The sequence below is a fragment of the Pan troglodytes genome, chromosome 2, assembly GCF_028858775.2.
Source record: "Pan troglodytes isolate AG18354 chromosome 2, NHGRI_mPanTro3-v2.0_pri, whole genome shotgun sequence".
Classification (NCBI taxonomy): Eukaryota; Metazoa; Chordata; class Mammalia; order Primates; family Hominidae; genus Pan; species Pan troglodytes.
The window spans coordinates 57361697-57386640 of record NC_086015.1 but is presented as its reverse complement, the minus strand read 5'-3'; the positions used below and the strand labels follow the sequence as shown (position 1 = coordinate 57386640).

General features: G+C 40.7%; 1 protein-coding gene and 1 non-coding gene across 5 annotated transcripts in view; both read left to right on the top strand.

The window, feature by feature from the left end:
- Positions 1-24944, top strand: part of DCP1A (decapping mRNA 1A) — a 64753-nt gene that overhangs the window by 9336 nt on the left and 30473 nt on the right. For all 4 annotated transcript variants that reach the window (XM_001173059.7, XM_001173036.7, XM_063806843.1 and 1 more), the window contains one exon: positions 19171-19237. In XM_001173059.7, coding sequence (XP_001173059.1) covers positions 19171-19237 — 67 coding nt within the window. The remainder of the gene's footprint in view (positions 1-19170; positions 19238-24944) is intronic.
- Positions 5474-5542, top strand: LOC112208820 (small nucleolar RNA SNORD38). The gene has a single exon (XR_002943374.1). It is a non-coding gene; the product is annotated as a small nucleolar RNA SNORD38 (small nucleolar RNA).

Below are 24944 nucleotides of genomic sequence, written 5' to 3'. Positions count from 1 at the left end.
TACAGGAGTGAGCCACCGCGCCCAGCCAAGAGTTTTTCTTTATAAAACATGCCCATCTACACCCACCCCACCCCTCAAGAAAAAGATAAAATCTTAAGGAGAAAATTCTTACACTGACTAAGGGCTTAGGCTTGGTGATTCTCTTAAATCTTTGTGGGGTAGTGGTGGTGGTGGTGGTGGTTGTTTTCAAAAGACAAGGTCTCACTGTGTTGCCCAGGCTGGTCTTGAATTCCTGGGCTCAAGCAATTCTCCCGCCTCAGCCTCCCGAAGTGGTAGCATGGGCCACCATGTCCAGCCTCTTGAATGTTTTGGGAACAGTGTATTTTTATTCTGTGCAAGGGCCTTTTGGCAGTCACAAGACCCCAGTGGGATTGCAGTGAATTATGGGGAGGTTATAAATTCTAGAGTTATTGAGTAGCAGTGGTATTTCTAGCACCTTATTTCTGATCCTCAACTTACAGGTTGAGAAAACAAGAGGCTCAGAGTTGTTTAGGAACCTGCTCGAGATTCGCAAAGGTAATAAGTGACAGATGGAGAATTTAGGAGTAGGTCTTTCGGGCTTCAAGGCCAATGTTCTTTCCACTCTACTGTAACAATAAAATTACTTCATCAATGCATATTCTAGAGTAGTGCTATCCACTAAAACTTTGCAATCAGGGAAAATGATAGTTCCGTGTCAGCACTGTCCCATATAGTAGCCTGAAATTTGGCTAGGGCAAATGAAGAACACTTCTTTTTAGTTTATTTAATTTAGTATATTAGAATTTACATGGCTGTATGTGCTGGCAGCTGCCATACTGGGCAGTGGAAGTCTCAGCATGAGCTCATGTGCTAACATGCTCTTTGTTGTGCCATACCTGAATCAAACAACTACTTGGGAAGCTTTGGCTTAGATTTTTATGCGTCCTATTTAGTCATTCCTTTTTGAAACTTACAAATGATTTCTAGATAGAAAAGCTGCAGAATATATCCCTGAGGGTGGCTTTGCCATGGTAACATTCTTTTGGCATGGAATTTAGTTTGCAGATAAGAATTCTATTCTGGGCTTTGCCTTACTGACTACAACCTTGGCTAAATCATTTAAACCACTGATTTGACCTATTTATCTTAAAAGGCCATCATGAAAGTAAGGTATTTTGTTAGGCATTTACAAATACAAAATATCATAGACTGTGTCTCCATTCTAGACTCAACAAATGATCTCATTAGTGAAAGAATCCTAGGGACATCAGTGTTATCCACACCTGGCCTATCCAGATTCTCTTATAACACAGGCCTGTGATATGCTTCTTCCTATCCCTTCTGATAGTACCATGCATGAGCTGCAGGCTCTTTGTGTCTCTTTACAAGTATTATTTTCAAATGTTGTAGGGGCCATTACTAGAAAGCCTGAGGTATACATTGGAAAAATATATATATTAAAAATGAGAAGTCTTGGCCAGGTATGGTGGCTCACGCCTGTATCCCAGCACTTTGGGAGGCCAAGGCGGGTGGATCACCTGCGGTCAGGAGTTCAAGACCAGCCTGGCCAACACGGCGAAACCCCATCTCTACTAAAAATACAAAAAAATTAGCCGGACATGGTGGTGCACGCCTGTAGTCCCAGCTACTTGGGAGGCTAGGCAGGAGAATCACTTGAACCCAGGCAGTGAAGGTTGCAGTGAGCCTAGATGGCCCCTTGGCACTCCAGCCTGGGAGACAGAGCAAGACTCCATCTCAATAAATAAATAAATAAATAAATAAATCTGGGCTTTGGGTTAGAAGGAAGATGTCTTCCTAAAAAATAACCATGGGCCTTCCCTCATACAAATTTAAGGTTCAAGTTGTACCATTCATTTAGTATCATTTCTTACCCAGGTCAAGAAATTAACATAAAATTAATCATCAGCTGGTGATTACTCTACGGCATCTGGCAGAAGCAAATGTAGATCCCTTCTGGCAAGATACATTCTTAGCCCAGCGAGGTTGCCCAGGAATATCAGGCATGTCTCATGGTCTAAAATTACTAAATATACAAGGAAATACTTTGCAGTGAATGAAAGGTAGCATACAACAAACAGCAGGATTATACAACCCTTCCCAAAGACTTTAGTTCATGGAAACTAGAGACTCTAATGGATGTAAATACCAGATACAGATTATAAAATAAAGTAAAAAGAAAGAACAGCAAATGTGAAAAAAGAATAAAGGCCCTGCGGGTGGCTCACGCCTGAAATCCCAACACTTCGGGAGGCCGAGGCAGGTGGATCACCTGAGGTCAAGAGTTCGAGACCAGCCTGCCCAACATGGTGAAACCCCATCTCTACTAAAAATAGAAAAAATTAGCCTGGCGTGGTGGCAGACGCCTGTAATCCCAGCTACTCAGGAGAGACCGAGTCAGAAGAATCGTTTGAACCCGGGAGGCAGAGGTTGCAGTGAGCCAAGATCACGCCACTGCACTCCAGCCTGGGCAACAAGAGCTAAACTCCATCTCAAAAAGAAAAGAATAAAATGCTGCCAGGCACAGTGGCTCACACTTGTAATCTCAGCACTTTGGGAGGCCAAGGCGAACAGATCACTTGAGCCCAGGAGTTCAAGACCAACATGAGCAACATGGCGAAACCCTGTCTCTATAAAAAATACAAAAAATTAGCCAGGTGGACCTGGGAGGCTGAGGTGAGAGAATCACCTGAGCCCGTGAGGTTGAGGCTGCAGTGAGCCATGATCACGCCACCGCGCTCCAGCCTGGGTGATAGAGTGAGACCCTGTCTCAAAAAATAAAAGAATAAAAAAGCATTAAATGCTATTAAAAAAAAAAGGAAGATTTGAAAAATTGCTGAGTAGAACTAATAGAAATTAAAATTTTAATTGAAAGATACTCTCTACTTGGATTCAACAGTTAATTGGTAATAGCTGAAAAGAGAATTGGTGAGCTAGAAGATATATCTGAGGAAATCCAGAATGTATCCAAAAAAAGGACAAAATGGAAATATGACAGAGTGATTAGAATTATAAACTCTAACATTTGATGGATAAGAATTTCAGAATGATAAAGCAGATTTGTAGAGAGGCAATATTTGAAGCGTTGATGACTGGGAATTTTCCAGAATCCATAAAAGACATAAATCTCAGATTTAAACAATAGGATGAGCTCCAAGCATAAAACATAGAAATATTAGCCGGACGCTATGGCTCACGCCTGTAATCCCAGCACTTTGGGAGGCCTAGGCAGGCAGATCACTTGAGGTCAGGAGTTTGAGACCAGTCTGGCCAACATGGTGAAACCCCACCGCTACTAAAAATACAAAAATTAGCTGGGCCTGGTGGCGGGCACCTGTAATTCCAGCTACTCAGGAGGCTGAGGCAGGAAAATCGCTTGAACCCGGGAGGTGGAGGTTGCAGCGAGCCGGGATCATGCCACTGCACTCCAGCCTAGGTGACAGAGTGAGACTCTGTCTCAAAAAATAAATAAATAAAAATAAAAATATATATATACACACACACATGCGCGCGCGCACACACACACACACACACACCCCCCCCAGACACATTCTGATGAGATATCAAAGGCAGAGACAGAAGCAACCAAAGGTTGCTCAAGATTGGGTGTTTACAAAGGAACACCAGTTAGACTGACAGCATATTCCATAGTTGCAGCTACTGAGTTTAGAAGACAAAAGAATAATATATTGAGAGGACTGAAGAAAAAAAACAACCAATAATTCAGTAATCGAAGAGAACAAAATAAAGATACTTTTCAACAAAAACAACAGCAGTTGTCTCCCCAGATTCTTGCTGTAGGAGCTCCCACAGCAGTGCTGTCAGTGCAGTAGCCACATGTGTCTATTGAGCATTTGCAGCGCGTGACGGGTAAAAGCAGAGAACTGGTTTTTCTCTTTCTTACAGCCAAACGCTCCACAGTATAACATGATTAATTGAAAATATTAAGATGCAGGCTTGTGGTACCATCAAGCTCTATGAAATTGGTTCTGGCTTTTAATGATTTTATTTTGTAAAAAGCAGTAACAAACTAGAAGCTGTTCAAACCTAAGCATTCCAAGATTGTGATGACGGCAGATAAATTGATTAATAAGGTTTTGTGTATTCAAAAGATTCCACCGCAGAACATAAATAGGATATCTTAACTTTCAAACCAATAAAAACCAGGAAGTGGGAAAAAAGTAAATAGAAACCATGGGAAAAAGAAAGCCCAAAATAAAATGGCAGAAATCAATCAATTTAGAACAAATGTTAAGTGAACTAAACTTGCCAGTTAAAAGACTCAGATTGGATAAACATATAGAATTTGCCTACATACTGTTTTAATATTTTTAATTATTTTTATCTATTTATTTTTTAGAGACAGGTCTCGCTGTGACACCCAGGCTGGAGTGCAGTAACACACCATCATGGCTCTCTGCAGCCTCAACCTCTGAGGCTTGAGTGATCCTTCCATTTCAGCCTCCCAAGTAGCTGGGACCACAAGTGCACGCCACCACTCCCAGCTAATAAGTTTTTATTTTTTGTAGAGACAAGGTCTCTCTATATTGTCCAGGCTGGTCTCAAACTCCTGGGCTCAAGCAATCCTCCTGTCTTGGCCTCCCAAAGTGCTGGATTATAGGTGTGAGCCACTGCACTGGCCCTGTATGCTGGTTTCAAGAAACTTTTAAAACTCTTAAGATCGTGGAAAGGTTGAAAGTAAGCAATAGAATGAGATTTATCAGGCAGCTATCAAGCAAAAAAGGCTGGTGTCTCTGTGTGAGTCATACACGGTAAACTGTAAAGCAAAAAGCATCATTAGGGATAAAAGTTACCACATAATGATGAAAGGAATAAGTGACCTAGAAGATAAAATAATTTTGAATGATATATACTTAGTATATGTCAGAATTGCAAACTGAATGTTAAAAATCCCTAATTATAGTGACAGATTTTAATAAGCCACTTTAGTAATTGACAGATAAAGCAGACAAATTTTTTTTTTTAAGAGTTGGGGTTTTGCTTTATTGCCCAGGCTGTCTCGACCTCCTGGCCACAAGTGATCCTCCCACCTTGGCCTCCCAAAGTGCTAGGATTACAGGTGTGACCCACCACATCTGGCCACAGACAATAAAAGTTATTGGACAGTTGAACAATACAGTTAACAAACCTGATATGATGGACATATAAAAAACCCTGCTGGCCAGGCGCAGTGGCTCATGCCTATAATCCCAGTACTTTGGGAGGCTGAGGAGGGTGGATCACGAGGTCAGGAGTTCAAGACCAGCCTGCCCAAGATGGTGAAAACTTGTCTCTAATAAAAATACAAAAAAAAAATTAGCCAGGCATGGTGGCAGGCGCCTGTAATCCCAGCTACTCAGGAGGCTGAGGCAGAGAATTGCCTAAATTCGGGAGGCAGAGGTTGCAGTGAGCCAAGATCACACTACTGCACTCCAGCCTGGGCAACAGAGCGAGACTCCATCTCAAAAAAAAAAAAAAACCAAAACCCTGCTGCTGTCAGTGATGAAAATTTTGTCTAGTTCTGCTACTGACATTAAGTGATGATAAAGTCTGTCTGAGGAGAAAAAAGAAGAAAAAATCCTACTTTTAGCAATTAGAGAATTTACATTTTTTTCAAGTATATATTAGAGGTTTATAAAAATTGCCACATATAGGCCATTCAGCCAAAGAAATTAGGGAGGAAAATAGGGAAATCTGAGTAAAGTTGAAGGAAAATAAAGAGTAGAAATTAATTGCAAAAAGTAGAAATTTCTTTTTTTTTTTTTTTTGAAATGGAGTCTTGCTTTGTCACCCAGGCTGGAGTGCAGTGGGGCGATCTAGGCAAGCTCCACGTCCCGGGTTCACGCCATTCTCCTGCCTCAGCCTCCCGAGTGGCTGGGACTACAGGCACCCGCCACCACACCCGGCTAATTTTTTGGTATTTTTAGTAAAGATGGAGTTTCACTGTGTTAGCCAGGATGGTCTCGATCTCCTGACCTCATGATCCACCCGCCTTGGCCTCCCAAAGTGCTGGGATTACAGGCATGAGCCACCGCGCCCGGCCTAGAAATTTCAATAGAATAGAGCAGATCAACAAAACAAAAAAACTCCACTATAACAACAACCATAAAAAGAACAAGGGGAGGTACAATATGCAGTATTAGGAATAAAAATATAAATATGTTCCAACTAAAGGAAGAGAACATGCATTTTTAAAAACAAGAAGCCACTGTGAAGAACTTTTGCCTGTAAATTTAAAACTTGGATGATAAAGACAGTTTCCTAGGAAAACATAGTTTAACAAAAATTACTTAGGAATAAATAGATTTGAATGGACTCATAAATAAAATAATTGGGCCAATAGACTAAAAATCTCTCCCATCACTTCTAAAGAAAATGCTGAGAGGAATGTTCTATTCAGTAAATGGCACTAGGACTGTTAGTTCTCCATGTGGAGACCAGCCTCTGTAAAGGTAGCTATGGGGTTCATACACTTCTGGTCTAATCTTCAAGGGAAACTTGTCTCCAAAGGCCACTCTTCTGTGATGAGGAAATCATGCTTCTGTGATTCACTATTCCCTCAGCAAGGTGGTGAGCAGCATACCTCCCTATTATACATACCTGCTACAAGCAACATACCTCACTATTAGGTTGGTGCAAAAGTAATTGTGGTTTTTGCAATTAATGTCAAGAAACACAAATATTTTGCACCAACCCAGTACATACCTGCTACAAGCAGCACACCTCACTGAGTAATACTTCTCTTAGAAGATATTTTTCCTCAAGACCAGTGTCAGAGGTCTTTTGATTTTCACTGTGGACACCTCTTAGGAATAAAAGTAGTAATGGGGAATCTTTTTTTAATATCTATGTGCTTACCTATCACTTAATTACAAAATGCCCCAAGAATATTCTGCGAAGTGTGTTCTGAGGAATTTTTTAAGAATCTAAACCCGGCATGTGAATCAATAATAAAGTACAGTCATGAGTCACTTAATGTCACTTAACAACAGGGATATGTCCTAAAAGACGCCATTAGGCAGTTTTGTTGTATGCACATCATTGAGTGTACTTACACAAACCTAAATGACATAGCCTACACACCTAGAATATATGGTATTGCTTTGAGGCTACAAACCTCTACAGCATGTTACTGTACTAAATGTGAGAGGCAGTTACAGCACATTGGTAAGAATTTGTACATCTAAATACATCTTAAGAGAAAATGTACAGTGAAAATGTGGTATTATAATCTTAAGAGACCACTGTTAGGTATGCAGTCTGTCACTGACCAAAGCAGCATTTGTGGCACGTGACTTGCAAAAGCAAACAGAACTGATTTTTCTCTTTCTTACAGCTAGACAGTCTACAGTATAACCTGGTTAATTGAAAGTATTAATAATATAGGTTTGTGGTACCATCAGGCTCCATAAAATTGATTCTGGCATTTAATGATTTTCTTTGGCAAAAACTATTTCAATATTGCATTTTGGGCCAGGCGCAGTGACTCATGCCTATAATCCCAGCACTTTGGGAGGCCAAGCCAGGTGGATCACGAGGTCAGGAGTTTGAGACCAGCCTGACCAACATGGTAAAACCCCATTGCTACTAAAAATACAAAAATTAGCCGGGCATGGTGGCACGCACCTGCAGTCCCAGCTACTTAGGAGGCTGAGGCAGGAGAATCACTTGAACCTGGGAGGCAGAGGTTGCAGTTAGCCAAGATCGCACCATTGCACTCCAGCCTGGGCAACAGAGCGAGACTCCATCTCAAAAAAAAAAAAAAAAAAATTACATATACTCCATCTCAAAAAATATATATATATATATATGTGTATATATTGTGTTTTACCTTGTTTTTAACCAACGTGATTATTTAACTCGGATACATACCTTAATTCAGTGACATTTATTGAATATGTCATTTGCCAAGCACTTTACCAGCTGCTATACCATATAGATTAAAACTACTGTGTGCTTATAAAGAATTTTGTTTATATTTTTAGTCCTTAGGTTCTATTATATTTTCTTAGAAAATTATAAGCTGAAGTTACTAAACTGCGTTAGAACTTTCTATGTCAAAACTCTGCAGCCTTGGTAAGGGTGAAGATTCTTTTTTTTTTTTTTCTGAGACAAGGTCTCACTCTGTTGCCCAGGCTATAGTGTCCAAATGATCCTCCATCCTCAGCCACTGCCCTGAGTAGCTAGGACTATAGGTGTGAGCTACCACACCAGCTAAATTTTTTTCTTTTAAATAGAGATAGGGTCTCTGCAAATTTTTTGTAGTGATAGGGTCTTGCTGTGTTGACCAACCTGGTCTCCAACTCCTGGCCTCAAGCGATCTTCCCACCTCAGCCTCCCAAAGTGCTAGGATTACACTATAGCCACTGCACCCCGCTGGGTCAGGATTCTTAATGAAATGTGCTATTACAGTAAGCCCAAAGCTATGCATGTTTATTCTTAAAACAACTCCCTCTAGATTAATGATAAAAATTAATGATTTAAGGTCTGTGATTTGAGAGTTATTGGTTGTAAATTTGAATGACTGGGCTAGTAACAGTGACAGTCTGATCTACCAGAGAGACAGTAAGGGTATGTACATATTTTTTCTTGGTCATTTTCAGCAGCAGTACTCACCCATTGTTTGGAAAGAGTATATGGTCTTGATTTTCTCTTCTCAGACCTAACCTTATTCTCACCATAGACCAGTGTGTAATGGTAGTTTTAACCAAAAACAATGATTGTTTTACTTTATGTGTATGTTAGATACGGCATCTTTTTACTGGAAGGTTATCATTTATAAGGACAACTTTTTCATGTTTCCTCCATGTAACACCCAAAGGCATGTATCTCCCACTTAATGCCACTTTTTGTATTTTTTAATGTTTTCTGTAAAACCAAAAGCAGTTTTGGGAAAATGGACAAAGCCCTTTTGAGTTTTTCAAAAGAACACAGACATTTCCCAAATTTTATTTTACCTTGACAGGTTTAAACAATTACAAGTTTGTGGTTTGTATGAAACACTTTCAAAGTGATCCTATGTGAGTAAAATCTGATCTGAAATTTTCTTAAAAAGGAGTTAATGTCATATATCTACTAGTCTAATATGTTGCTCTTTAGCTTGCTTAACCGAAAAAGACAATTACCTCTTAAGTATAATTTAAAATGTTAAATATTATTGCTATTTAATATTTTTAAGAACTTACCTCCAAAAGCCAGAGAGAAGTACCCCTTCGTTTCTGCTTCACTTATCACTTTTCCTTTATATCGGGCATCGATCTCTTGATACATAGTGTTTTTAATGAAAATTAGATCACTAGAAAAAGTAGGGAGGTTCATTTCCATAGTGTTGAAAATGCCGCTGCCAAATGGAAAGTTTTAGTAGAAGAAATGCTGTAGTGTGTGCTTTTTTTGTCTCTCTGCTTGTCCTTTCTCAGTTCAAGGGCAAGTCTCAGAACAGTAGAGATGGTAGGTGGCTGTTGGCATTTGGAGCAAATCTTCAGACTTTTAAAGCACAGCGCAAGAAATTTCCTTACAAGATAAGTTTACGATTTGTCCAATCCAAAAATGTGAGTTCTCCCTCCACACTGAAAGAGGAATTCATAAACAACAAGAAAATTTCCGTGATTCATTCTTTGATATCTTTGAATTCAGTGCAGTACTTCTTTCTTAGCCTGAAGAAAGGCAGTCTTCCACCATCAGTTGCGGCACCGCTGTGCTTGGTATGATTCTGTAATCAGTGAAGGAGAAAGGGTCTGTGGCAACTGCATTAGTCTGGCCTTCTGGACCAAGATAAGGAAAGAGCCTTGCTGTTGCCACATTTGTAGATTGAAGAGGTAAAATCACCACGAAAACATAGAGGGACTTAAGGCTCAGTGGCTGAGTCTGACTCAGTGACACTGTTAGTTCAAATGTTTTAAAAATACATATATTGCTTTCTGGCTCATTGTAGGCGCTGCTTAGTATTCTGGTAGAGCCTTTACCAAGTGCCTTCTTGGTAACTTTGTAAATCCATGAACATTTCAGAATTTCCAAAGCAGATTCTTTTCATTATGATTCACTAATTACTGGCTTTTTCCTCCTCAGGTAGTGTTGTCAGATAAAAGCACTTTTTATCTTTTTTTTTTTATTGTGGTGTTATCTAAATTGTAAAGATTTGTAAAGTTAACCATGTCTGTATCATTTATCTTTTAGATAATTATGTTAAGTATTCAATACTTCGAATGTTTTTTCTTTTGAGAACTCACAAAGGAAATCATTATTTGTACTTAAGTGACAGAAATATGTTAACATGTAATATGTAGGTTTTCACCTTCTTTTTACACAATGAAGTTATCTGTGTAGGTAAAAATTGAAACAGAGTAACCACTAGTCTAAGCGAAGCTCCTCTGGAGTGTGCAGAATAAACCTCCAGACTGGGCCCTTCAGGTTCAGTGCGCTGGAGGATCCAGGCAGGTCTGAGTCACTTACAAAGTCACTGCTTCCAGGCATGCTCAGCTTCTGCTTTTTCTTTTCTTTTTTTTTTTTTTTTTTTTCTGAGACGGAGTTTCGCTCTTGTCACCCAGGCTGGAGTACAGTGGCGCAATCTCGGCTCACTGCAACCTCCACCACCCAGGTTCAAGTGATTCTTCTGCCTCAGCCTCCTGAGCTGGGATTACAGGCACACGCCACCATGCCCGGCTAAGTTTTGTATTGTTAGTAGAAATGGGATTTCACCATGTTGGCCAGGCTGGTCTTGAACTCCTGACTTCAGGTGATCCACCTGCCTCGGCCTCCCAAAGTGCTGGGATTACAGACGTGAGCCACCACGCCCGGCCTTTGTTTTTGTTGTTGTTGTTGTTTTTTGTTGTTGTTTTGTTTTGTTTTGTTTTGTTGAGGTGGAATCTTGCTCTGTTGCCCAGACTGGAGTGCACTGGCACAATTTCAGCTCACCGCAACCTCTGCCTCCCAGGCTCAAGCAATTCTTCTGCCTCGGCCTCACCAGTAGCTGGGATTACAGGCACATGCCACCATGCCTGGCTAATTTTTTGTATTTTTAGTAGAGATGGGGTTTTACTATGTTGGCCAGGCTGGTCTTGAACTCCTGGCCTCAAGTGATCCACCCACCTTGGCCTCCCAAAGTGCTGGGATTACAAGCGTGAGCCACCGCACCCGGCCAGCTTTTTCTTTTTAATAAAAGGAAAGCACAGGCTAAGCATTTGCTACCAACATTTAAAAATTACCATATTTTATACATCCTTAACCTGGATTTCTGATTTTTCTTGTGATAAAATGACGTGTGTGACCACACAGCACTTGGATTCCTGCAAGTACTGCAGTCAGCCAGAATTGTAGGTAAGACATTTTCATCACTGATCTCACCACACCCTGAGGTCTCTTATAGTCCGTGAGGTATTTGTGCTTACAACCCTGCTGTGGATGATCGATTAGTAAATTGGTAGAAAAATGTGTAGGAGAGTAGAAGTTAGGGAAAGTAGAGAAAAGAAGTTCCCCCCCTTTTTTACACCCCATCTGACCTATTTCCCAGATCCCTAACTATAGATTTTTGGAAGCCTAGGAAATGGGAATTCAAATCCATGGAGGTCAGGGGCCATGCTTCCCCCTGCCTTTGTCTCTCCCTTATGATACATAAAGATGATATTTGTGTGGGATACTAGAGCGACTAGAATACCAGTTGGGGAGGGGGGTTGGACATGTCTAACATTTGGCAGAACCGTAATCATTTACACCAGCATTCCCCAACCTTTTTGGCACCAGGGACCGGCTTTGTGGAAGACCATTTTTCAATGGACGGGGATTGGGGGATTGTTTCAGGATGATTCAAACACATTACATTTATTGTGTACTTTATTTCTATAGGTGTTGTAATAAATAATGAAATAATTATGCAACTCACCATCATGTAGAATCAGTGGGAGCCTGGAGCTTGTTTTCCTGCATCTAAACAGCGGTTCCATCTGGAGGTGATAGAAGACAATGACAGATCATCAGGCATTAGATTCTCATAAGGAGCCACAATCTAGATCCCTCGCATGTGCAGTTCACAGTAGGGCTGGAGCTCCTATGAGAATCTATTGCCACAGCTGATCTGACAAGAAGCAGAGCTCAGGCAGTAATGCTCTGTTGTCTGCCACTAACCTCCTGCTGTGCAGCCTGGTTCCTAACAGGCCACAGACCAGTACCAATCCGTGACCCTGAGGTTGGGGACCCCTGATTTACACCACACTTTGGAAGCTGTACTTTAAGGAGCTATGGGTACTGTGTGGCAGTAGCAGATATAAATCCTAACAGCAAAGGCAAAACCCTAGTGCAATTCACTGTTTTACTTAGGGTTGCCCATTGTTTAAGAATAAAACTTTTGCAAGTGGGAGTAATCAGTTGTGATATTGTTGGGTTTATTTTCCTAATTCCTAAAGAAGTTCAATGGTCATTTCATGTGTCTAAATTCTGTACTGAGATTATAATGTTAATGGGATTGTGGAAGGAGTATTTCGGGTTAATATATTCAGATTTGATTTAATTTAGACAGAGGCACCAAATTTTTAAATGATAAACTGAAGACCTTGAAGAGTAGCATTTTAAAATTACCTGTCCTAAGTCTTTTAATCATTGTTCAATATTCAATAAGTAGATATTACAATTTAAATTTTAGAAGTTGGACTCTTTCTCTACCATATTAGTGTTCAGTGGTGGTCTGAAATGAGTGGGGTTTTGGCCAAAAGGGTTAAGCTGCAAAGATAATTGAATCACATTTTCCAGAGTTTCTTGCGGATATACAACATCTCATCTACCTAAGTGTTTGTAACATGCCAAAATCTGTTATGATCCCACGTCAGTCAGTCTTAGGCTCCATATCCTTTTTCCTGTGTGTGTGTTTTCTGCCCCTCTATCCTAGAGCCTTTCTTGTCTTCTCACTCTTTCCTAACCCTTTGATGTTCTTGGAGAGCCTCCATGCTTATTCTTGTCTTAAAGGAAATGATCTGCCGAGGCAGAGGTATTTGCCTTTTCACTTGCCAGGGCTGACTTATGTTTATATACCTATTCCATTTTTATATATAAAAAATGTATTTGTCTATACCCAAAGCCTGTTTTCTTGTTTTTGTTTCCTGGTGTAAGAGATCTTTGTCAGTATTATCTTTAGAAATTGCATAACTTTTTTTCTCTTTATTTATTTTCTCAAGCACAGAGTTTCAGGAAAAAGAAATTTTATAACTCTTAACATCACCACCAAAAAGCTTTTTATTAAACCACCTTTTTGCTTGGCACCATACTGAGAAAATCTCCAGCCTCCTCAGATCCTTCTAGAAAGTAGGTTAGATCTAAATAATAAATGAATCACAAAGACAACATATGTATGAGAGTGATTCCCAGCTCTGTTTCTGTGACATTTCACAGCATCTCTAGAAGTCTCAAGGGATTTTACGAAGATACCAAATTAATTTGGCTTTTCTTGATCTTGTGTGAGCCATGTACCTCTCTCAGGATGAGAAACAGTGAAATATTTTATATGAAATCATAATAGGTTGCTGTATCTTTAAACGGGTCTAAGGAAATAGAAAACTCATACTCAAAACTCCACTTCTTAAAATTTCTCAATACAAAATAGTTCAAATACCTTTAATTTTTGTAATTAGTATTTTTTTTTTACATTTTCAAAAGAAAGGGGCCTTCATTTGAAAAGCAAAGGAAACATTTAATGTTTGATATTCTTAGATGGATCTGGATATTTTTTGTGGAAGGCAATGAAATGTCCTATCACACCTCCTAACTTTTTTCTTTTTTTTTTTAGTTAACAAATTTTTAAAAAATAAACAAGGTCCCACTGTGTTGCCCAGGCTGGTCTTGAACTCCTGGGCTCAAGTGAACCTCCTGCCTCAGCCTCCCAAAGTGTTGGGATTAGAGGCATGAGCCACCACACCCAGCCAACTTTTCAATGACTTGTCTATCCTATGCAACATGACTGACTTAGGATAGCTGTTAGCAGTCACAATGTGTGGTAGGTATCCATTAAGTAAGTAGTTTCTTTCATCTTGAGAAAGGCCATTTGTAAAACAGTGTGCCATCATTTGCCATAGCAAGGCAATACTGTATTGCCAAAAGCCTGAATTCTCTGTGGGATAGTTAATCAGAGAAATTTATTTCAGCAAGTGAATTGTTGGCAGAATGTGTTGGGCCTTAGAGTGTAAGTTCTCTAGAGGGAAGAATGCTTAGCTTTGGTTTAAAGGGGAGGTCCTCTGCAGTTTTAGCTATCTGGTGAACTTGTCTGTCTTTCCTCATGAGTGACAGTGACAGGCTCCGTGGCAGCTCCCTGGGCTTTCTTGCCAGTTGCACGCACTGACCGTTTGATATGTTGGCAGACAGAGCTGATTCTTGGATGCGTGTCTGAACCTCTACAGGTCTGCTTTTGGCAGAATCGAGTGTGACTCTTATCCCTTACCCATTAAGCTATCATTATGGCTTTCTTATCTTTATTTCTTCTGCAAACATGCCTTTGAAAGTGTTTGGCTCTTTTTAGGCAGTTTGATAATATACAAAAGCAGAAGGCATGTGTCTTATTTCTAAATTATATTGTATTTTTTCAAAGGAAAAGAGGACATCTTAAATGAAGGTTTTTCAAAATAAGTTGACAGCTTTGATGGACTTACTTTGATTATTGATAAGTAGTTCTTTCCTAAGAGTTCGGTTTAGAAGTCCCTGTGAAAATACACTTAATTGCTTCTGTTTAGCACAGAAAAAATTGTGTGTTCCTCTCTAAGCCTGATGTGTTGCATATCATAAACTTTTTTTTCTTTCTTTCTTTTTTTTTTTTTTTTTTTTGAGACAGAGTCTTGTTCTGTCACCCAGACTGGAGTGCAGTGGCGCCATCTCGGCTCACTGCAACCTCTGCCTCCCGGGTTTAAGCAATTCCCCTTCCTTAGCCCCCCGAGTAGCTGGGATTATAAACATGCATCACCACGCCCAGCTAATTTTTGTATTTTTAATAGAGACGGGATTTCGCCATGTTGGCCAGGCTGGTCTCAAACTCCTCACCTCAGGTGATCCACCCACCTCAGCCTCCCAAAATTCTGGGATTACAGGCATGAGCCACTGCACCCGGCCGCATATCATAAACTTTTCTTATCACTGTGTATTGTTTTGGTATGTCCAGATTAATATAGCTTATTGAAGGAAAACAAATTTTTGTATTTGGACTTCAGTGTTTGGGGTGTTCATTAGCCAAGCTTGGAAGAAGCATATTTCAAGAAAGGTAGTCATATGTAATTGCCATATATGGAGTCTTTTTAAAGCCCTGATCTGATTTACTGTAGTTAAAGCAAGCCTTAGCTGCTAAGAGCGTTAACTAAGAACCTGCAGTAGATAATGCTTAATAATTATCTCTGTAACAAGGCTGCTTCTGTGCTCCTTCCATTGAGATGTTAAAGCTGAGTGAATTTGTTGACTTACCATGATGTAAAACATTCCAAAATTACTTGTTATTCATTGGAGTTTGATTCTGTTTGGAGCACTCATAGTGCTTTGAAATTCTGTGAAGAAAAGAGGCACTGTGAAAATGGATTCCAAACATGGGAAACTCGGCCGGGCGCGGTGGCTCATGCCTGTAATCCCAGCACTTTGGGAGGCCGAGGTGGGCGGATCACGAGGTCAGGAGATCGAGACCATACTGGCTAACATGGTTAAACCCCATCTCTACTAAAAATACAAAAAATTAGCCGGGTGTGGTGACGGGCGCCTGTAATCCCAGCTACTCGGGCGGCTGAGGAGAATGGCGTGAACACGGGAGGCAGAGCTTGCAATGAGCCAAGATCGTGCCACTGCACTCCAGCCTGGGTGACAGTGAGACTCCATCTCTCAAAAAAAAAAAAAAAAAAAGCAAACAAACAAACAAACATGGGAAACTCTTCCCAGCTGGTTGAAGGCTCAGAGACTAGTGAGCCTGGACTTCCTTCAGGTAGTGCACCACTTGTGGGACACATGGCCATACACGGGCTCCATAGATTTAGAGCAGTTTTAGTGTAATTAGAGGTTTTTCCCTGCCTGAGAAGCCCTTTGTAAACAGGGTAGGAAAAAAAATTCTTGTTCATGATCTTCATTCATTAAAATGAAGCCGTTCACTTGCTGTGTGTATCAATAATATTTTCATTAACTCTGCAATAACAATAGAAAGACTCAAAATTATATTTCTGTTGAGAAGGGAACATACATATATATATATATAATTTTTTTTTTTTCTGAGACAGAGTTTCACTCTTGTTGCCCAGGCTGGAGTGCAGTGGCGTGATCTCGGCTCACTGCAACCTCCACCTCCCAGTTCAAGAGAGTCTCCTGCCTCAGCCTCCCGAGTAGCTGGAATTACAGGCATCCACCACCACGCCTGGCTACTTTTTGTATTTTTAGTAGAGACGGGTTTCATCGTGTTGGCCAGGGTGGTCTCAAACTCCTGACCTCAGGTGATCCACCCGCCTTGGCCTTCCAGGGTGCTAGGATTACAGGCATGAGCCACCGTGCCCAGCCGAGAAGGAAACTTTTAAAGTTATGATTTGCCATGAAGTCTTTTGTGGAATAATGGCCTTAATTCAGGGTGAAACAAATAATTGAGCATTAAAATAACTTTTAAAGTGGTGGTTTTCTAAATTGGTATATATTGATAATTATAGAATTCAAATAATAGTTATAAAAATGATTTTTTGATTTACTTAAAATCTCTTGTGCTAGCACTTCTATTTCCTATATTGTATGGCACCCTCTTAATGTGCCTTTTAACTTAATTATGTATAGGCTTTCTTCTTTTATGTGTCACTTTAATCATCGAGCATAACTGAAGCTCACTAACTTTTTGTTTCTATAAAAAATTGTAATGTTATTTCAATGTAATGAGATGTAAGCAATGAAAATGTAGTGACAAGATAACTGGTCTAGGAGTGAGAAGACCCAAGTTTGTTTTTTGGGTTTTTTTGTTTGTTTTGAGACGGAGTTTCGCTCTTGTTGCCCAGGCTGGAGTGCAGTGGTGCAATCTCGACTCACTGCAACCTCCACCTCCTGGATTCAAGCAATTCTCCTGTCTCCGCTTCCTGAGTAGCTGGGATTACGGGCATGCGCTACCATGCCCGGCTAATTTTATATTTTTAGTAGAGACGGAGTTTCACCATGTTGGCCAGGCTGGTCTCAAACTCCTGACCTCAGGTGCTCCGCCCATCTTGGCCTCCCAAAGTGTTGGGATTACAGGCGTGAGCCACCATGCCCAGCCTGACCCAAGTTTTACTTATAGCTCTGAGACTGATTTTTTTCTCTAATTTGTTAATAAGTTACTTAGTCTCTCCGTTAACCCCTATTCCCATCCATAAAAATGCAAAATGAAAGTTCCAATTAAACCGAGTAGCATAGACTTGTCTCTCCCTGCCACTTGCAACTATAAATCCTGGAAATGACACAACAGACAATCTGGAGAACTCTGAAAGATAGAAAGAGGATGATCTGGTCAGGAACCCAGAACTGGCAGAACAGCAGCAGCAAAGTGTCTTACAAACCCCCACCCAACATAAGAAGGGGGCCTGGGCCTGATGTTTCTTGACCTTCAACCTAGCAACAGAAGGTGGCCCGGGTAGGCTCATTCCTCTCCTAGACTGAACGAGAGTCCTGCCGGCAATACTAGGCCAGCCCAGCAAAACTGGCAAGGATTGGAAGCCCCACTAATAATAATTGGCCGCCAGGGGACTTCTGCGTCTCCCTTCCATGAAGTCAGTGGAGCAGGAATAGCAAAGAGGATCTCATTACAACCAGCTTGGAATGGACAGCAGTCTTCTATGACTTCTGTGGTTTCATTTATGTAATATAATACTCTCGAAATTACAACATTGTAGAAATAGAGAACAGGTTCCTATTTGCCAAGAGTCAGGGACAGGGGAGGGGCCAGAGCAAGGTGGATTTGGGCTATAAAAGGGCACCAGGTATCCTGGTGGCCATGGAAATTTCTGTATCTCGACTGATGTCAGTGTCCTGGCTGTGATAGTATACCATAATTTTGTAAAATGTTACCATTGGAGGAAACAATTTATAGGGCACCAAGATCTGTCTGTTCTTTACAGTTGCATTTGAAGGTACAATTATTTCAAAATAAAAAGTTTTAATGTTTTCTTTAAAAAAGCATAATGATACCTGCCATTTCTGTGCTAGGGAATCATTGTAAGTATTTAAGGAGGTACAAGGTATGCTGAGCTGTGTCATCATATGGGCCCACATGGTAGCAATGGGTCTTATCCATCCGTGTGTCTGTTCCAGCTTGTATGTTCAGTATTTCTACTCTACCTTATCCAAAAAGCAGTTATAGTAGCTTTTATATATTATAATCTTTAATAAAGTTCATTTATCTTGCAGCAAGTTTGTTTAGGGCTTTCTTTGAACTGAGCACCATATTGGGAATAAAAAGAATGGGATAAGAAATGCCATAGACTGAGCTCAGTCCATTTCACATGTAAACAGTCAGTCATAGGATGGATATAGAGCTGGGGTTTGTTTTGAAAGCTTTGTATTGTAACAATTTTAATATCTTTTTTTTTTTTTTAGATGGAGTCTCACTCTGTTGCCTAGGCTGGAGTGCAGTGGCGTGATCTCGGCTCACTGCAACCTCTGCCTCCCGGGCCCAAGCGATTCTCCTGCCTCAGCCTCCCAAGTAGCTGGGATTACAGTTACGCCACCACAGCTGGCTAATTTTTGTATTTTTAGTAGAGATGGGTTTCATCTATGTTGGCCAGGCTGGTCTTAAACTCCTGACCTCAAGTGATCCGCCCACCTCAGCCTCCCAACGTGCTGGGATTACAGGTGTGAGCCACCATGCCCGGCAACAATTTTAATATCAATTTAGAATGCATCTTAGAATCAATATGATTCTTAGTTTAATTGGGAGCCTTTTGCTTAAAAGCTTGATAGTACATAAATAATGGTTGCATGTTACACTTAGTAACATCTTAGGTTCACTGAGATCTGGTGATAATGTCTAAAACTATTTTGTGTAATCTTTATCTGAATGTTTTACCTGTCCTGATTTTATTAAACAGAATTTGGGGAGGAGATACTTGTTTTCTTTAGATAGAGTATTAACAATTTGAGGGTCTGATGGTACATTTAGTGAATTCCATGATGATAATATATTATTTACATACACCCAAATGTTGAAACCTCATTTCTTCTTATCTTTTTTTCCCTTTGTTTTTCAAGTGTCGATATATAGTATCTGGTTTTATGACAAGAATGACTGTCACCGCATAGCAAAACTCATGGCTGAGTAAGTATATTACTCCATAAATTTAACTGATGATATGTGAGAAATGAAAAATAATCCCCTCCCACTTCTCTTTGTTACTAAAGTCTACCAACTCATGTATTTCCCCAATTTCTTTTTACTGCCAAAAACTTGGAAAAAGCTGAAAAGCTTTAAAATATATATAATTATTATCTTAACTCCTCCCAGTGTGCATTTCAGTTTCCTTCCAGTCTTCCTTCTTTGTGTATATATTAAGTAGATGTGTGTGATTGTTTTTTTACAAAAATAGGATCCTACTGTATGTATACTGCTTTTCATATCAACAGCATTTTTCCAGGGCATTAAATCTTTCTCTGTAGTATTTATGACAGCTGCATTGTATCCAGCTCTATAGACAGATCATGATTTAACCAGAACTTTACTGTTGGACCTGTAGGTTAAGGCTGCCAAACTGCCCGGCTCCAGAGGATATCTGCATCAGGTGTACAGCCTGACCATATACAGCGACTCTGATTTAGGTTCTGTGCAGATTTCCATTGTAACAAGTGATACCATATGTGATAGCCTGATAGAGAACTCATACACACATCTGTATTTAGTTCTTTTAAGTGAACTTGTTTTTGACACAGACTCTAGGCTTAACAGGCCCCAATCCACTCATGGGTTGTGTTCCAGAAGATTTTTTGTGACTCAGAACCTTGAAATTTAGAAAATTATTTTCCTTGAATTAATGTTCTAAAGGGCAGCTCATTGTCCTCTCTCAAGCTAGCCTGTAGAAGCCAGCCCTTGTGTGACCTATCCGTATTGCTGGACTGCCATTCTGGATTCTGGAAGCCCACTACACGGGGCTTCAGGGGGCCTGAGGGACTACAGAGCTCTGGGCAAAATGCTATAATAGGTAGACGGTATATTCTGGTGCACCTCTGCTTTTTTTCAGTTTTTGCCTGAATCTTCTCAGAAATGTGGACCTCTCTCCCTCCTCCACCATCCCCATCTGTCAAATCAAAATTCCTTTTGCTCTCTTGCAGTTTTCAATCACATGTTTAAAAGAAAATAATCTTAAATTTTTTAACAGTCTAATCTTATTTTATTTTTATTTTATTTTACTTTGTTTGGTTTTTTTTAGACAGAGTCTCGCTCTGTCACGCAGTCTGGAGTACAGTGGCGCAGTCACAGCTCAGTCCAGCCTCAAACTTCTGGGCTTAAGTGATCCTCCCATCTCAGCCTCTCAAGTAGCTGGGACTACAGGCATGCACCACCACTATCAGCTAATTTTTTGGGGGGTGGGTAGAGATAGGGTCTCACTATGTTTCCCAAACTGGTCTTGAAGTCCTAGGCTCAAGCGTTCCTCCCATCTTGGCCTCCCAAAGTGCTGGGATTATAGGCATGAGCCACCATGCCAGGCCAACAGCCTAATTTTAAACTCATGAAAGTATATATAAGTAATTAACCCAGAATCTCAGTTCATGGCTAAGGCCAGGTTGTGATCTAAGACTACTAACATGTCCTGATCGGAAGTTATCGGCCCCCTGCTTTGTTGCCTGTTCTGGCTGTGAGCTTGCAGGGCAGGGCCATGTTTATTACTTGTGTACACCCCAAGGGCATCGTTCTGTATGAACTTGTAGTCACTTATACTTGAAAAAATGTTGGCTTGAAAAAAGAACCATGCTTTGTTTTTAGAACACTTTTTCTCTTAAAAAAGATAAAACTATCTTTCATTTTTTAATTTAATTTTTTTTCTTTTGAGATAGGATGTTGCCGTATTGCCCAGGCTAGTCTCAAACTCCTGGGCTTAAGGGATCCTCCTGCCTCAGCCTCCCAAGTAATTGGGACTATAGGCACAAGCCACCATACCCAGCTAAAACCATTTTTCAACATAGCCATTTATTAGATGATCACTTGTTTTAGCTTTGAAAGTGACAGCAAAGGCAGCTTACTTGTGGTTACCTAGAAGACACAGGGTTGGCTGGGCGCGGTGGCTCACGCCTGTAATCCTAGCACTTTGGTGGGCCAAGGCGGGCAGATCACCTGAGATTGGAAGTGCGAGACCAGCCTGACCAACATGGAGAAACCCTGTCTGTACTAAAACACAAAATTAGCCAGGTATGGTGGTGCATGCCTGTAATCCCAGCTACTCGGGAGGCTGAGGCGAGAGAATCACTTGAACCCGGAAGCTGGAGGTTGCGGTGAGCCAAGATCGCGCCATTGCATTCCAGCCTGGGCAACAAGAGTGAAACTTTGTCTCAAAAAAACAAAAACAACAACAACAACAACAACAAAAAGGCACAGGGTTGTTGATTCATGGTTATCCAGAAATCCAGATTTTTTCTAAACTTTGGAATGTATTAATATATAAACACTTTCTCCTGCAGAATGAGGACGTGGGCTTTGAGTGAAATGATCTGGCTCTTTTAGCTCTAACAACTATTGAAAGAAAACCATTTATCTATCAGGGCAAGTGTTACCCCTAATGCAAGATTTCAAATGATAAATGAAGCTGAAGACTGAAGGCCTATCTAAAAATATTTTATTGAACCCAGAAATAGGATTAGGAGTAGAAATGGAAAGCTGGAAGGGAAAAGAAGAGCATTGGGGCTTCTTTCACCAGAAATGCCCGAAAAGGGACAATTGCTTAAATTTTCAGCTTGTTTGACTAGAAACAGATGTGTTATTAAAAGTGATTTGAGCCTGGGCACAGTGGCTCATGCCTGTAGTCCCAGCACTTTGGGAGGTCAAGGCGGGGAGGATTGCTTAAGGCCAGGAGTTCAAGACCATCCTGGCCTGATATAGCAAGACTCATCTCTGTTTAATTTAAAAAAAAAAAAAAAAAAAGGGAAGAAGAAAAGAAAGTGATTAGAGAAGCCAGGCACAGTGGTGTGTACCTGTCATTTCAGCTATAATACTTGTGAGGCCCAGGTGGGCAGATCAGTTGGGCCCCAGGAGTTCAAGATCAATCTGGGCAACATAGTGAGATCCCATCTCAAAAAAAAAAAAAGTGATTAGAGAATACCCTGGTGAAACTGTTGATAATGAGTTTTAAGTGTCTGGCCTATTTATAGCTGAAGAGAATATTGTATGTTACCATTAACTTTGTGATAAATGCCTCTCTGGTCACCAAAACTAAAGAAGACTATCTGTCTTTGTTCTAAATCTGCCTGCATAAGCCTGTTTGTTACTTTTTGTTGTTGTTGTTTGCTACATATTTGAGAATATCACTTCTACTATCCAAAAATACTAGCACAGTTCTTGTTAGTATATTATACATATAAATAAATGTGTCCATCAGTGCCCATTCTTTTAAATACAGTTCTTCCTATCACTATTTGACAGCCACAATATAATAAAGATCCTCCAAGTAAAAAAACTGATTTACTCCAGGCTGGGCGCGGTGGCTCACGCCTGTAATCCCAGCGCTTTGGGAGGCCAAAACGGGCGTATCACGAGGTCAGGAGATCGAGACCATCCTGGCCAATATGGTGAAACCTCGTCTCTAGTAAAAATACAAAAAAATTAGTGGGGCATGATGGCGGGCACCTGTAGTCCCAGCTACTCGGGAGGCTGAGGCAGAAGAATGGCGTGAACCCGGGAAGCGGAGCTTTCAGTGAGCCAAGATCGTGCCACTGCACTCCAGCCTGGGCGACAGAGCGAGACTCCGTCTCAAAAAAAAAAAAAAAAACTGATTTACTCCAAACAATGTTTATAAAAACGAGAAACTATGTAGGAAAATGAGTGAGCTTCTAGACCCTATGTCATCTAAATTTGTATATTCTCTGGTCAGTGGTGGCAGAGTTGAAAACCCACTAAACTTAGAAGCTGTTGACTCTCCTAAGGAGGAAATCCAGTCTGCCAGAAACTCTTTTTTTTTTTTTTTGAGACAGAGTCTCGCTCTGTCACCCAGGAATGTGGTGGCGTGATCTGGGTTCACTGCAACCTCCGCCCCCCTGGGTTCAAGCAGTTCTCCTGCCTCAGCCTCCCGAGTAGCTGGGATTACAAGTGCCTGCCACTGCGCCCAGCTAATTTTTGTATTTTTAGTAGAGACAGGGTTTCACCATCTTGACCTGGCTGACCTTGAACTCCTGACCTCATGATCTACCCACCTTGGCCTCCCAAAGTGCTGGGATTACAGGCGTGAGCCACCACACCCGGCCTCAGAAACTCTTTTTAACAATAAAAAGTTGTTTGACGGTTTGGCCACATAGACTATGTAAACTTTGGAGAACTCATGGAAGTAAGCTTTATTCCTGATCTTACAGACATCTTAGGGGTAGGTTTTGGTGTTTGAAAGGAAAGGAGAATGGCATGAGTGCTATCCATAAAGTTTGGATTAGAAGAGGCCTTAGAGTCCAAGCCTCGTTTATGTGAGAGTCCCTTCCATACCACCCCCGACAGCTTCTGCTTTCAGCAGTGGTGAGCTTTATAAAATTACCTGTTCTGGCTGGGCGCAGTGGCTCATGCCTGTAATCCCAGCACTTTGGGAGGCTGAGGTGGTCAGATCACTTGAGGTCAGGAGTTCAAGACCAGCCTAGTCAACATGGTGAAACCCTGTCTTTATTAAAAATACAAAAATTAGCCGGGCATGGTAGTGCATACCTGTAATCCCAGCTACTAGGGAGGCTGAGGCACGAGAATCGCTTGAACCCGGGAGTCGAAGGTTGCAGTAAGCCGAGATCGCACCACTGCACTCTAGCCCGGGTGACAGAGTAAGGCTCTGTCTCAAAAAAAAAAAAAAAAAAAAAGAAAAAGAAAAGAAATATTCTTCTCTTAAACCAAAATAATCACAGAATCACAGATCCTAGTCTGGGTCAGGGAAGAGTTAAATACTAGCATGGCCAAGTCAGGCAACATGTCAGGAGGTAGGTGGAAAACAGGCCGTGTGACAGATCCTTTATGAAGATGGATTCAGGCTGATGTGGCCTATATTTGAGCATTAAATAAACAATTCATGTTTGGTCTTATTCTCATATCCCATACCAGTCTTTCAGTCTACCATGAAGCTCATGATGCTACATTTGTTTTAGAAGTAATAGTCTTATTAAGAGCTATAAGAATCTAGATAGAAAAACTACATGTTACCTTAAAGCCACATTTTCCAAACAGGAATTCTACCTCAGAGTAAAATTCTATAGTCAAATAAAATTTGAGAAAATCTATAGGCCTGCCCTTCTTGGAGAATCACAATAAATTTTAGCATGCTTAAAAATCAACTGGCCAGGTGTGGTGGCTCATGTCTATAATCCCGGCACTTTGGGAGGCTGAGGTGGGAGGATTGCTTGAGGCCAGGAGTTTGAGACCAGCCTGGGCAACATGGTGAGACCTTGTCTGTACAATAAAAAAATAAATAAATAAAACAAACAAACAAAAATTCAATGGGTGGGTTGTGGTAATTCATGCCTTTAATCCCAGTATTTTGGGAGGCTGAGGCAGGAGGATCACTTGAAACTAGGAGTTTTGGGACCAGCCAGGGCAACATATCAAACTCCATCTCTACAAAAATAATAATAAAACTCAAGGATTCTGTTTTTTCTTTTTTTTTAAGTCGGTTTAATATTGTTTAACCCAGTATTTTTAAATAAAAAAGCCATCTCTGTTCACCTCTTCCCCACACTCTAATGAGAGCTCCTGTGCAGGCTGGGTTTTTTGTTTTTTAAAACAGGGTTTCACTATGTTGCCTGGGCTGGTCTCAAACTCCTGGGCTCAAGTGATCGTCCTGCCTCAGCCTCACAAAGTG